Source organism: Tenrec ecaudatus, chromosome 8, assembly GCF_050624435.1.
Source record: "Tenrec ecaudatus isolate mTenEca1 chromosome 8, mTenEca1.hap1, whole genome shotgun sequence".
Lineage (NCBI taxonomy): Eukaryota > Metazoa > Chordata > Mammalia > Afrosoricida > Tenrecidae > Tenrec > Tenrec ecaudatus.
This window is the reverse complement of record NC_134537.1, coordinates 13040315-13056116: the sequence shown is the minus strand read 5'-3', so window position 1 is coordinate 13056116 and position 15802 is coordinate 13040315. Positions and strand designations below refer to the sequence as shown.

General features: G+C 42.0%; 1 protein-coding gene across 1 annotated transcript in view; it reads left to right on the top strand.

Annotated features, from left to right (window-relative positions):
* The window catches only part of SPATA16 (spermatogenesis associated 16), a 320380-nt gene that overhangs the window by 241432 nt on the left and 63146 nt on the right, over nucleotides 1-15802 (top strand). Inside the window, exons 6-7 of the mRNA XM_075555593.1 lie at nucleotides 11976-12122; nucleotides 13514-13626. Coding sequence (XP_075411708.1) covers nucleotides 11976-12122; nucleotides 13514-13626 — 260 coding nt within the window. The remainder of the gene's footprint in view (nucleotides 1-11975; nucleotides 12123-13513; nucleotides 13627-15802) is intronic.

The following is a 15802-nucleotide window of genomic DNA, read 5'->3' as shown; positions in this document are numbered from 1 at the left end:
ATTCTGTGCATAATACTGCTACTTGTTAAGATCCTGGAAAGTTAACTGGCTGGGTTTTCTGCTTTATTTTATTTCATTTTGCCATATCTAGAGGCTGTATTTCTTCCAACACAGATCAGTTTATCATTTTAGCATTCCATGATGCTTAATATATTCTTCCCCAGCACCTCAATTAAAATGCATAGATTCTTCTTCAGACTTCTTTATTCAATGTCCAACATTCACATGCATACAAAGTAATTGAAAATACCATGGCTTGGGTCAGGCACATCTTAGTCTTGGAAGTAACTCCATTGCTTTTCAATACTCTAAAAAAAAGTCTTGTGCAACAGAGTTACCTAATACAATACATCCTGGTCTCTTGACCACTTCTTTCATGTGCATTCATTGTGAATCCAAGTAAGACAAAATCCTTGACAACTTCAGTCTTTTCTCCATTTACCATGCTGCTATCTAGTGTTCCACTTGTGAGGATTTAGGGCTTCTTTACGTTGAGTTGAAATCCACACTGAAAGCTGCAGTCCTTGATCTTCATCTGCAAGTGCTTCAAGATCGCCTCCCTTTCAGCAGGTTGTTAATAAGCCTTCCTCCAATCCTGATGCCACCTTCTTCTTCATGTAAGCCAGCTTCTCTGATGATTTGCTCGGCATACAGATTGAATAAGTATGGTGAGAACATAACTCTGATGCCCACCTGTCCCGATCTTAAGCCATACAGTAAGCCCTTGTTCTGTTGCACAACTCCCTCTTGATCCATGTACAAGTACCTAACAAGCACAATGAAGTGTTCTGGAATTCCCACTGTTCTCAAGGCTATCCATGTGTGCCATGTGGTTAGTTTTAGTATTGTTTGGGTTGTTTCCTTAAACTCTACTGGCTTTTCTAATACCTAAGCCATGCCTCCCAATTCTACACTCCTTCATGCAGCAGCAGAATGCTCAAATGTCATTGCAAAACTCAAATCACCATGTCAAGAGAGTTTCTCTCCCACACAATTTCAGCAGCTCACTCATTCTTTGATCTCAGATTGTATGATGTGTTTATGATTGACCAATAGCTAGGGGTGAGGGAATGTCAAGGATTGATTTGCTTAAGTTAATCTGATCTGTCTCTGGGGCATGGGGTGATTGAGGCAATATGGTCCAGTTCCAGATAACCAGACTTACTGCCATAGACTTAATTTTCACTGATAGCAGCCCTATACGACAAATAGAACTGCCTCCCGGGGTTTCCAGGACTGTAAATCTTACAGAAGCAGTTTGCCATATCTTGCTCCCTCGAAGTGGCTGGTGGGTTCAAATGTCAACCTCTTGATTAGCAGTATAACCACTGGCCCATCAGGGTAACTATTCGTTCAGTTACACCACGATTTATTGGAATGCCGGCAAGATCATATTATTTCACGGATACCAAAATCATTGCTGTGAAATCAGTTCTGACTCAGAGTGACCTTAAAGACAGAGTAGAGCTGCTTCTTGGGGTTCTTAAGGTTATAGATCTTTACAGAATCAGACTGATGCATATTTCTCCTTTGGAGCACTCGTGGCTTGGAACCACGGGGCCACCAAGTTCTTAACCATTCCTCACTGTGTTCCCAGAGGTTTCCATTTCACCGATGATGACCCTAATATATGTAAAAGAAAATATTTAATGTCTATATTGCTTCAAATCTACTTTTGTGGGGGTGGAATTAGGAATATTGATGTAATGAAGGCCAGAATAAAAGCTCCCATCCTGCTGATTAAACATCAAACATTGGCCCCAATCAGAATTCCAAGTGAAATGAGAAAGAACTGTGCATTTAAAATCCTGAGGGATCATTTCTTTCCCTAACTTCGGAAATAGATTATCAAAGAAAAACTAAATATATCAAAGTTGGACTCGGGAAAGTAGATCTATAGCCTGAGAGGAAAATTAGGATTATGAGGAATGAAAATTAATTTGCATCTCTAATTCTGAAGTTATAATGAAGGTCAAAGGGAAAATATAATTTCTTTTGCAAAAAAAATCACTATTCAGACAACTTTTCTCACACTTTACAGGTACTACACCGAACTCACTGCCATCTCCTAATGGACCTATGGACAGAGTGGCACTTCCCCTGTGGCTTTCCAAGACTGTAAATCTTTATGGGAGTAAAAAACCTCATCTTTCTTCTGAGGAGTGGCTGGTGGTTAAGAACTGCCGACCTTGAAGTTAGCCATCCAATACATAAGCTACTAAGTCACCAGGGTTCTTTACATGAAAGGTAGAAATCAAAATAAGCGATCTTCATTTTTAACAGAAAATATCTTTTTATTTATGGGGTGCTATCCTGACAACTTTGCTGCAAATTTGCTGCCTTTTGCTATTTTCTTGCTGATGTGAATGTGTGGATAACTTCCAAGAAAGAAGCTATCTGCATACTGTCCATTCAGGAAATATTTGACTGTCTGTGTGTCCATAGTCCCATCTGGTTATAATAGAGTTCTGAAATCCTGGAAGGAGAACAGCAGCCCTCTGCCCATAACCCATTGATCTCATCTCTCTTATATACAAAGCAATGGGGTTGCAAGTCTTGCAATGGTAAAGTATATGTATAGCCTATAATACATATCAGGGGGCTTCAAAAGTATATGGACCAATGGAAATAAAATAGAATGGGATTTTTCCATGAACTTTTTGAAGTCCCTCCCATGTCTTGACAGTCATAATAAAGGCCTTCTTTACGGTACGACAATATGTGCTCTATTTATAGGCAGCACCCAATCTTCAGTAGCACGGGCCTCTTGAGTGCTGTAGCATTCTCTCTCGGTGTTTTTCTTTCCAACATGTTACCGTGCAGAGAGCTGAATCTATGGAGACAGTAGCTGGATTCGTGGTTTCTTGTGGGGATAGTCAGGGAGGTTGGGAGGAAATGAGTCAAGAAAGAAGAAAATGTTCTACAACTGATTTTGGTGATGATTGTACAACCCTTCTTTAAATAACTGAGCTATTGAATTATACGTATGCTATGTGGATTGTGTGCCAATATATATATATAAAACCATGAAACCCTTCATGGCTCTCAAATGTGGCAAAGCCAGCACTAGGGATCACCACAGCAAGAGACAAAGAAGAAGAGCCAGTTTGGAAGTGAAACAATTATTAAACAACATGAAGGCTGAAAATTAGTGACCACTATCTCTTGCAATGTAAGCATGCCACACTACTAGTCGGTCATAACAATCCTCAAAAGCATTGAAAAATGATTTGCAGTGTGAGACTATTGGATCCACTGAAAGACACAAGGCTAATGAAAATGTAAGAGGGGCTGACAGCAGGTACGGTAAAATTGCTAATGACATAGATTGAAGACCAAGCACAAGGCTAATCCTTTGTGACCACTAATTCATGACCGCTGATAAAGAACGCTTGTCTGAGCGGCTCGGTGGCGCCCCCTTGTGTAGTAACTCATGGTGTCACCGCTCCCTCATGGGCTTCCTCTTGGACCAGGTGTAGAATCCCGAGTAATATTTGTTATCCATTTAAATCATAGAACACGATGTGATGAATATCGTTTGAAATTGTTTAAATATATTGTATCCTGGATTCTATGAAAACTAATAGCAAAATTGTTGTTTCAAATTCTCCTATATTGATTTGTGACATGATTATTTAGGACATTAGTAGTAACTAAGTGGAAGTCTTTTGTTTTCATTTTGTCATTTAATTGTTTCTTTATTGTCAAAAAACGATTTTGATATAAGTTCATGAACAATACTCTCACCACAGTACTTCAGCTAAAACACCAGAAATTTTGACAAAATCCGTGACTATAAAAATACCGGCAGCAATAAAAATAACAGCACATGATTCCAAACATCACTGTATGCTGGTATACTGACAGCTCTGATCACAGTGCATGAGAAGATTCAAATTAAATTAGCATAGAATTTTAGCCTTGTAGCTATAGATGTAAGCTGGGTTAATGAAAAATATTTTTGTTGTCATAGCTAACTTCAGGGATATTTTAAGGAAAAATAATAAATTTTCATTAAAATGGCCCCAAATTTCTATAGAGTGCCATTTGGGTGTCACCTTCTGAAAGTGTCAGCTACTGCAGCCTGCGTTACACCCTTACACTCTCCGGTGACACCATTAGAAAGGCTTACAGAAAAAGCAGGTCCAGGCTACAATATGGTGTTCACAGAACGTCCAAATCACAGAATGCATTGCAAACGTTAAGCAATGTCAGAATGTAATGGCATTAAAAAGAATACAACATACAACTCAGAAAATGATTGGAAAGGAAGTAATGGCAAAGCGTTGGCATTATGAAGTTACTATAGGAGCTAAACTCTGAAAATGATCAATAAAAAGTCATATAAAAATATACCCGGTCCCTCTCACACTGAACAATCGGGACCTTTAGAAATGAGATTTTTCTCTAATGCAAAATGTCAGAGCCTTCTGTTATGGACAAAGGGCATGGAAATGACATAAATACACGACGATGAAGGAAATGAGACTTACAGAAAGGTGGTGATAGAGCGCCAGCACGTTTACATCTGATCCAGGAGTTTCCAAATCTCTGACTTTTCTCTTTGACAAAGTCGGCCTTGAAAAATTAATTTACAATCTGTTTCTGTTGGAGATGTCCAATAAAAATATTGATGGTGCTGGCATCTGCTTTATACTTTACTCCCTGAGAGTTCACATTTCATTGTACGTAGATTTGATTTTGTAACAAATCAAGTCTTCCTCCTGTATACCGAGAAGAGTCGGTTACTCTATAATCAATATTGCATGTTTTGAAGGTGCTTCTTTGGTAATTCTGATAGCTTCGCTCAGCCAGACTCTATTACTCCAATCTTCTTTTGTGATTAAGAGCCCCTACTCTCTGAAAACAAGCTTCAGCAAGGCTACCATCGCACTGCGCAGTTGCTTTCTTTGTACAAGCAAAGCTGCCATGTTCCTTTGGGAATCCACTCCACTAAGTAACGTAACCAAATGCAGATCATTTTATGTCATTCGCCCTTCAGAAGATATGGGAGCAGCAACGCAACGCTTAATCCACTACACCACTGGGGACTGTTTTTCTCATGCTGGAAGATGAGACTTAAATGCACCACAGGTAGACGAAGCCCTGGTGGCGCTGTTCAGTACACATTGGATCCCCGATGGGAGGGTTGGTTGTTCAAACCCCCCAGCTGCTCCTCAGAAGCAAGACGAGGCTGTCGACTCTGATAAAGATGTATAGGCTTGGAAATCCAATATGGGGTTGCTCTTAGTAGAAATTCCCTCCGTGACACTGGGTTTAGAAGGAGAGTAGTTAATTGAATACGGGGAGATGGAAAGAGCAGGTAGATGTCTGTGAAAGGAACACAAACGGTTCACCTGCAGGAACAAGGACAGATGGATGCAGCTCAGTGAAACCAGCAGAGCTGAGGATAAAGGCTTGGAGTGGAGAAAGCGATAGAGTTAGGACAAGTTGTGAAACAGAAACACCAAGCTGAGAGCCTCCAATGCCAGAGAAGAAGTCAGTGAAGTTCCTGAGGAAGGCTATGCCAAGTGGCAAAGGCCATAATGCAGACATATTCATTGAGTGACGGCACCGAGATGCGAAATGTTACTGATGGCAGTGAGACAGCGTGGGATCTCTTGCTGTGATTCACAGCCACGGCTATCAGAAGACAGACAGACATCAGCCAGAGCTCCCAATTTTCAGACCAGAGCCAGTGAGACATGGAGGGAATGGCGAGCTCTGTGAGACAGAGGTGAGAAACCGGAGGCAGGGAAGTTGAGATTATAAATTGACATTGAAGAGCGCATGTGCTGTACATGCTTTATGCAACTTTTGGAAAGATGCGCCAATCGAAATTTCTAATTAGACATTTGGAAACGAGCTGATTGAATTCGATGAAAAAACATCCAAGTAGGACTTTGGTTTTGATGACCAATGTTTTTGTTAGGCGTGATAGCTAAAGTCACAAGAATAGAAAAATTTCCCAAGGATGAATGTATGAAGGAGCCAGACTTGAGGAGGCCTGAATGAGAAGCTAAGAAGTGTGTGTGTGTGTGTGTGTGTGTGTGTGTGTGAGACAAAGGGAGAAAGAAACAGAAACATGTTGTCAGTGAACTCCAGAGAGGCATTTTTCTTAAATCATTTTATTGGGGGCTTGTACAACTCTTATCACAATCCACACATCCATCCACTGTGTCAAGCACATTTGTACCTTTGTTGCCATCATCATTCTCAAGACATTTTCTTTCTACTTGAGACCTTGGTATCAGCTCCTCATTTTCCCCCTCCCTCCCCCACTCTCCCTCCATCATGAACCCTTGATTATTTATAAATTATTATTATTTTTTCATGTTCTGCACTGACCAATGTTCCCCTTCACCCAGTTTTCTGGTGTGCGTCCCCAGGGAAGGGGTTATATGTAGATCATTATGATAGGTTCCCCCTTTCTCCCCCAACTTTTCCCTTACCCTCCTGGTATGGTTACTCGCATTATTGGTCCTGAGGGGTTTATCCAGCCAGGATTCCCTGTGATCCAGCTCTTATCTGTACCCATGTACATGCTCTTGACTAGCCAGATTTATAAGGTAGAATTGGGGTCATGATAGTGGGGGGGGCATTAAAGACCTAAAAGAGCTTTAATGTCTCCCCTTCCTACTGTATGTACACCCCTAGCTCATCCCTCTGATGTTACATGTATGTCTCTAGTGCAGCCCCTTCCTGTTACTTGCTTACTTGCCCGAGATAATATAAGTGTGTGAGAGAATGAAGTACAGTTCCAGTCATCATGGAGAGAGGGACATAAAAGGACAGTGATTTGATGAAGTAGACGAGGCAATGCAGCCTACTCAGTAAGTGATGATTCTCTAAGGACAGAATGATTAACAGTATTTTTCAAGGTGGTAAGTTCAAGTTCCTATCATGCTGGATCCAGAGGCATCATGAAATTCAGATGCTGGTTTGTCTATCATTCAGTTGTATGAACATAATGTTTAGTTGTCTCTATTCATGATGCTACATTTATCCATATTAACTGCATAGATTCATTAATTCATGTCAATAAGGCTCTGTGACAGTGATATAATCTCTTGTCAACTTGAATGAAGGGGTGAATCTAGCCTGTCAATCATGTCATAGCCAATCATGCCTCTGTGTGGGCATGGCCTTCTCCTGAGGAATCTGGGAACTCCTGTATTTTTCCCTGGATGCAGAGGCAGGACACCCACTCTCTCTACTTTGTCTTCCTGCTGACAAGCCACAAGAAGCTATGCTGATGGCAGCCAGGGGAAGCCACGTGGAGACCCCTGCCAGTGCTGAAATGCTTTCACCACCACTAGATCCACAAGACATTCCACCCACCAGCCTGTGATCTTCCTGCATTCGACATCATTGAATGTGTTGCATGGGTCTGAAGAGGAATGCATAAACTGGTATTGAACATATGGGCTAACATCAGACTTATGAACTTTCCTGTGCTGGAATGTTTACTTAATATACAATTACTCTTTGATATAAAGTTCTCTCTTACACATAAAAAAAGGAACTAGAGGAAAGTTGTATACTTCAGTGGTGCTACCCTGCACCCTGACTGGCTCAACGCCTCCCTGTGACCCTTCTGGAAGGGGGTGTCCAATTTCCTACAGATGGGCTTTGGGTCCCCAATCTGCACTCTTCCTCATTCACAATGATATGATTGTTTGTGCGTTGATGCCTGATACCTGATCCTATCGACACCTCATGATCACACAGGCTGGTGTGCTTTGTTGTTTCTCAGCTAGTTGGCCACTTGTTTATCTTTAAGTCTTTAAGACCCTAGGTGCTATAGCTTTTCATAGCTGGGAACCACCAACTTTCTTCACCACATTTGCTTATGTACCCACTTTGTCTTCAGCGATCGTGTCAAGAAGGTGAGCATCATGGAATGCCAGCTTATTATAACAAAGTGTAATTACACTGGGGGAGCACTTGAGTGGAGGCCCAATGTCCATCTGCTGCCTTAATACTAAACCTATAAATATATGTACATAGCTCTATTTCCCTATCATCATATGTAAATATATTTACATATGTACATGTCTGTATTTAGACCTCTATAAATGTCCTTTGCCTCCTAGTTCTTTCCTCTATTTCCTTTCATTTTCCTCTTGTCCCACTAACATGCTCAGCCTTCATTTGAGTCACAGTAATTCCTCTCGGTTACATTGCCCTTGATCAAGCTCTACCAGGTCTCCTATACCCTCTTTGCCATGGATCATTTGTTATTCCTTTTTCCCTGGGTTTGTTAACACTCCTTCCTTTCCCCCGCCTTCCCCTCTCCCATGTTCCCTCAGAACCATTGGTCCTGTTGTTTTGTCCTCCGGATTGTTTATCCCAATTATCTTATCTAGATAGACCTGCAGAGACAATTAGATGCACCAAAACAAGACAGAGCAAAACAAAGCAACAAAAGAACAATGACAAAAAAAAAGAAAAGCCTATTAATAGTTCAAGGTCTGTTATTGACTTTTATGAGTATTTTCCAGTTGAGTCGGATGGGGTGTCACGCCCTGGCCCCACAGTCTATTTTTGGGTATTCCCCAAGGACTTCATTGGTCTGTTCCCCTTGCTGTTCTGTTGCACACCCTTCGTGTTTCGCCTCCGTGTGGTGGGGTCAGATCGGGCACAATTCCCACACTGTGTCTCCAGTGTTGTCCCCTGTAGCGCCGTGAATCAGTGATACACACTGTGTCTCATGGTGGGATATTGTCCTCAGGACTTGGTGGGCCAGGATGTGCCCACTCTCTCCCCTCACCCCCCTCCATTGCTCCTGTGTGCTCTGATCAGACTCGCCCCTCTCCCTGAGCTGTAGCTTCAGGGCTGTCCTCTGAAGTGAATGCTTCTGGTGGGAAAGTGGACTGTCACATAGTTGGGATAGGGGTCAGCCCCTCAGACTCAGAGAGGCATTTTAAGAAGAGGAGGCAACTATGCAAATAGGTCAAAGTGTAGGGATAACTTGAGGACCTGAAAATTAGTCAATTCTAGCTTTCTGTGGCACGTGAAGATTCTTGATAAAGGGAAAATCATATAACTTTTTTTTTTGGTTGAGAGATATCTTCCGTTTGGGCAAAAAAGAATGGGATGGTTATGTTTCTGCGAGAAGAAAGTAAATCTGCATAATCTATCTTTGATATTGTTTTTTAAAGCATCTGCTTCCCTAATGGGGAGAAATTGGTACTGTGTCGTAGCTGTAGACTGATTTTTTTTCTATAATAAATTCTGTCACAGTCATAGCAATTTCATCTTCAGCTACAATAAATTGTAAATGAATGCATTAAAATCGTATGTCTCCCAAGTTTTCTTCTGACATGGCAGAAGAAAATAAGACCTTTTAAATCGCTTCCACTCTCCTGAGAAAGGACAATGTAATTTGGAAACGTTCCTATCTAAGAGAGCCGCAGGGTTTTTTGGACCTAGGAAGAGGCTTATGAGAACCAAAGAGAGAGCAATTCGCAGTGAAATTAATGTGACATGAGATTCAACATCTGGCAAGCGTATCGTCATGTGGGGTCACAGACCACCTGCTAGGGTAGATGTTCATACAATTGCAATTTTCTCTGCGTGAAAATGGAAGAAAAATGATGATTCCATATTTTCCCCCAAAAGTTAACAGCATGTACATCGCAGACGCTCACATTTCAAAACTTTGACTGGAAGTTAATAATGGATCAAACATCCCTAGGAGGAAAGATATGGGATCAGAAGAATCAGAAAACACTGCCGATTACAAGCAGAATCTCTCATACGTGGCTATGGTGCTACTCTGAGCTCTTCTTGTTTGTGCAATCACGTTTAGTAGTCATGTCAGTTTCCCCTTTAAATTCGCATAGCCTTCGTGGTAACTGTATATTCTAAAGAGCCGTCAAACACTTGGCAGGTTTGGGCAAGGGCATGTGCTGTGACAAATGGTGATGCCACTGACAAGCCATGACAAAATGAGTCCATGCACCAAACCAAACCAAGCTCACTGCCATCGAGTCAGGGATGACTCGTCGGGCCCCTGTGGATGTCCAACACCAGGACAGTTTGCCAGAGAAGAACGTCCAGTCTCTCTCTCGTGGAGCTGCTGGTGGTTTCAAACTGCTGACCCTGTGAGTCGCCACCCAACCTGTAACCACTACACCCTCCCCCCCAGTCCCTGTGCAGCATCCCCTAGACTGACCTTCACGACCCTGAGGTCCCCAGGACAGTGCTAATAGAGGCCTGGAAATCTTGGGGAGGCGTCACACAAAATCTCCTCTGCTCTGTGGAAGCAGATGTGAACAGGAATTCTTCAGGGGCTCTGAAATCTAAAGGCTTTTGTGCCCACAAATCAGGTATCTTGTAGAGAGGATACTCAGAGTGGTCCGGAAATCCACCACACTTTCATTCAAGGGTTCTCTGGACTTCCAGGGTTGTCTCCGAAGCCAAGTGGAAAACAAACTGACAGACGGTAAACAATTACCTAATTACCAAGAAAGAATGAAGGATGTTTAGAATGGTGTCCGGTCGACGTTTCAGTATCGAAGCAACATTTTAACTAGTCAACGATTGAAGATATATTTTTCACTCGCTTTTTGACAAAAACGTGCTATGTGGTTGAACCAATGGGCCCAATAATGTACAGCAATGCTCTTCACACTGTGCTTTGAAATAAATCCTATTTCTATAGAGGAGCCCCGGGCATGGGGGGGTGGAGAACAGAGAACCATGGTGGGCGGGGGCCAGTATCCAGGCCACAAGCAGAGCCGTTCTGCGCGTCAGCTTTAACTATGGGGCATCCGAGAAAACGTCGTTTGAACAAACAGTTGTGCCACTAAACGGGGGTGGGAAGCACGCAAGATTTACTGCATCCATTATATTTGAAAGGAATATTGAAAGTAAACAGTGAAGGCTATATTTAAGCCATATCATTTGAGTTTCTGATTCCATGTGGGGTGAAAAATTGACCTTAAGCTAAGTCTTAATTCAAGAATATTTGAGGTCTTACCCTGTCCCCTTTCCAGTAATGCTGAGCAGGGAGAGCTGATTTAAACCACTGTGTCCATCATCTTTCGTTTGAGAAGGCTGTTACCACGCAGCAATGCTTTGTCACTCAAAATGGAAATGAATTAACTGGTCCTCGCCTCCAAGACCCCATGACCGACAACTACTGCTTCTGAAGAGCCGCCCAGAAGCAAGCAAGCCTGACACTGCATGCAGTGGATGTGCCTGTGGTCTCTACAGTCAGACTGAGCTGGTGGGACACCTGCCTCACCCACCTCCAGGCAGAGGATCTGAGCAAATTACTTCCGATCTGTGCGCCGTAACTTCTGATCCATAAAGTGGGGACAGTGGCATCAACCTTGTAAAGTTACTGTGAGGGTTTAGCACCACCGCGCCCCCAAAACACTTACAAGAAGGACAAGAAGAAGATTGGTGCTCAGGTCATGAAGAGACAGGTTTGTTTTAGGACTCGATTGATGACACTGGAATTATTTCCGACTCTAATTTAAAAGTCAGTCCATTTATTACCTGAAATTTTCTTCTGTGATTACAGGAAGCATGTCAACTAAATTATTTGGCCTTGTCATTTAATTCACACTTGGTGACCGTTCTCTTTTCTGCCAGATAATATTTCCTTAAATCTTAAACCATGAACAGAAAGTCAAATTTTCTTTAAACAAATCCCATAGAAAAATTATAAGCCCGGATAATCTATTTTGAATATGGGAGATGATGGATACGTAATATAGACATATTTTATTACAAGGCTTTTGTATGTTTAGATTTCTAAGGAAGACATTAAAAATGAAATGGAATTTTGATGCATCATCTATTTTACCTTTGGTTGCATGTCAATTTTACTTTGCACTTTTAATGTGCACATTTGACCTTTATTTCCAAGTTTCATTTATAAAATCTAGGGGCAAAAAGGACTCAAAAATAATAATAAAACAATAGCGAAGCTTCGTAATTCTATTTCCACTATCTTTCAGATCTTCAAGGACTCCACGTCCTACCCCAAACAACCGATTGGTCATCTTTTCCTCCCCAACAGTATCTCTTGACTCTTGGGTTCAAAAACAAAGAAGATGGGAAATTTTTGGAAAAAGTATCAAATCGGAAGCTGCCAACATTTACAGGTGAATCACTTGAACGTGTTATCCTTCAATACTGCTGTTGGGCAGGACTTGTATTTGTCTCTTGCTAATTCATCACAAGACCGAACACACGGTAGAGCCTAGATCTCATAAGTGTTTGTGTGGCTATCATTAGCCCCTCTTATCTTGTAAAGACTCGAGCTGCTCGCCACAAGGTCAGCAGTTTGAACCTAGCAACCACTCTGAGAAAGATCAGACTGTCTGCTCCCGTAAAGATTTAAAAGTTACAGATTCCCCCACAGTGCCGTTCAACTCTGCCCTGTAGGGTTGCCATGAGTCGGAATCAACTCCACAGCAGGGAGTTTTAAATGAGGTGGTAATGTGGGTTAGATGTGGAGCGGATACCTCACCGACAGGGGTCAACCCTCCGGACTGCTCAGATGGAGACACATGAGAATATGTGCTCCTGAAAAGATTGACAGACTCAAGAAGCTCGCACCGTGTCACTGTGGCTCGCAGTAGATGTGATGGCAGTGTATTGGGGAGGGGCGGGGGTGGTTTTTGTTTTTATAATCTTATGTTGGGTTAGCTAACAATATCTGGAATTTTAGGTTTAAGTTTAGAAAAGGGTTCCCCAAATAGCAGTCATGGAGTGGCCCCCACCCCTCATTCCAATCATCTCATCTCAACCACCACCCCACCAGTGCCTAATCTTAGGACAGAATCAGAATTATCCTACACAATGAAAAGACAGCCAATAACAAGCATAAATCCCCTGGATTATCTGCTATTATTTTTAAAGAATCCATTCCAATCTTCTTCCACAATGAGGCAAGAGTTTAGATCTGGCAGGGAGGATTACCATGAGATGGTGGAACTTCCAAAAATCCAAGAAAATATTCAGACCGTGTTGACGTCTCAAACTTGTGGGCTGATTTCCTCACCCGGGCTCAATTCATTCCTTCAGCTAGCTCTGCTCACCTGATTAAGGATTTGTGTTTTGTCTGCCGATGCATCCTCTGAGGCTTATCTCAGCTCCGAGTTACATTCAAAGTCAATGGCATCTGCACACTTGAGTAATACCTGGGAGGAAGAAGACAAGGATCAGACACATTTATGACAACATTTTCTCCCAGCTCAGGAAAAACGCACTCTGTGGAAATAGGTGAATTATGATAGGCTGTCTCGTAGATCTCTCAATCAGGAAACAGTACCATGAATCAGTGGCAGTTCTCTAAGGGGCAATGTGTCCTCTGCCTTTCTCCTTGCGGAACTTTCAGTGCTACATAGATGGGCTGGGGTTGGGACTGGTTTCTGTCCTGAAGATGTCATATCTATGAACATTGGGGTGTCTGTGCAGAACTAGCTAAAGGAAACATTTGAATTGGAAGTCTGGAAATGAGAGTAAAAAAGTTTGTTGTCATGATTTTTAGAACATAAAACTCCCTTCGGTCTGCTGACCCGAGATGACACCGTCAGACACATGGAGACCATGGGGAAGCGCATCTTGCCAATATTGGATTTTATTAGAAGCACCCAACTGAATGTAGGTATATGCGACCTTTGTTATCTGTCCAGTGGGCCAACATTAGAGAACTCTTGAATTAGAAAAAGTTTATGTTATAAACATTGCAAATATTGGAGGATTTTAGAAGCATTCACAGTAAATCTTGTTCGCCAAACCAAGCAGACCTTAGCTAATGATTCCATCTTTTTTTAAGAAAACAAAATGAAACAAAAAAAAAACCCTGCTACACTTAGCAGTCTTCGGCATTTATTAAGTTACTATCTGTTTAAAGTGCCTTTTCTTTGTGCCTTCCTAATACCTAATTCCAGGTTATAGTGAATTTCTCATTACAAATCAATAAACCAAATTTTAGCTAGCATAATGTTTTCCCTATTTCCTTTATTGGCTACTGCATATAACCATCAGATTGCCTACTCCAGAATCTAGAACTTTCTAACCATCCAGAGAAGAGGTCCCTTTTCTACTTTTCAGTCTGAAACAGCTCAAAAAAAAAAAAAACACCCTGAATTATGCTGTGTTATTTTACAGAATTTGAAACCGCTGTGTGGAAAGTACATACAGAGGTCTTCTCTCTAACAAACTATAAAGGCTGCAGATTTCCCCTCTCAATAATTTTTTTTCCAAAATCCCTTTAATGGAGAAGTTGAAAGTATTTTCTTCTTGTGCCTTTTGCATTACGTCATTGATTTGGTGCTTTGACCTTACAAGTGTCGCCAAGGGGTCATCCCACACAGCTACTTAACATCTGTTCAGCAGTTTACCTGCTCAGTAGCATCGTTCAGCATTTTCAAAGAGCTACAGAGCCCCTAAGCTACTTGCATGGTTTATAAACCTGTGCATTACAAATACAAGAGCACAGTCTGGTGGATTTTCCTACTGTATAGCTCCCCTCTCACCACCATTATGTTCCATCTCATTATCTCTCTTCCAAATCCTCCTCTCTGTCACAACCCCTCAGACACACAGACATACACGTATACCCTCACTAACATTCCCATCCTAAATGTGGACCCGCCACACTATCATTGTCCTCACCAGGACCTCACCAGCAGTGGAAGCTTCCTTGAGAGCAATCACCAGCCAGTTATATTTCCTCTCACCCACCCACATGTGATTTGCCAAACAAATTCAATTCAATGTCCTCAGGATTGGGGAGAACGCTGGCCTATGGCCAGGCTCATCTTGTTACTGGTCAGCTAACTGAACACGTCATCTGGTGATCCTTTGATCTTGGCTTAGAACTCACATCTCACAGCGGGAAAATGTATTTGGCCTCTCTGGGCTAAATGGTTTGTTTGTTTTTGAATGTTACTAATTTGTTTCCTCTTCACCTCTCAAAGAGTATTCTAGCTATATAGAAATTGGCCTAGGTATGTACAAGGGGCTTCAAAACACTTATGGAAATGTTTCATTATCTTGCTATTCCATTTTGTGACTAGTTATTTGAAACCCCTTGTATATTGACCGGTCTATAAGGAATATCATGCTTGGTAAAGTGGGGGGGGGGCAGTGAAATAGAGGAAGAGCCTCAATAAAGATGGATTGACATGGTGGGTGAGACAGTGGGCCCTCCGGGCAGACAGTGTGGCATTCTGTGGTCCATTAAATCGATGGCCTGGAACGGACTCAAAAGCAGCAAGCAGCAACAATAATAATGGGTGTTTAAAACCCATCATTAACGAGACTTTTAGGATGTAATTAATAGCTTCTGTAGAATAAATCTCAGTATTATCAGTTTGCTAACCACCAAGAATTTCATTAATTCCCCTATGTCTGCCTGTGTCAGAAATAACAATTTCTGGAAGACTTTCCTAAAGAGTTTTAATGGAATTGAAGTTAATGAGTTTGAAGGCGCCCAGAAATCACGAGTATATCCAAATATTAGCCTCCCAGCTACTTATTATAACAACAACAACACCCTCAAAGTCACTGCCATCGAGTTTATGCCGAGTCACAGTGGCCCTCCAGGACAGCGTAGCCCTGCTGCTGTGAGTGTCACAGACTGTAATTGTGTCCAGGAGTAGAAAGCCCTGCGTCTCCGCCACAGAGCGAGAGTGATCACTGATTTGCTCAGAAGCACCCTCACAAGCAGGATTGGTGGGGCAACTCCAACCCAGAAGTAGAGTCACTGCCCACATCAGGGATGGGCTCAGGGATTCCGTCTCATTAACAACAGGGTCCCACCAGACCCTAT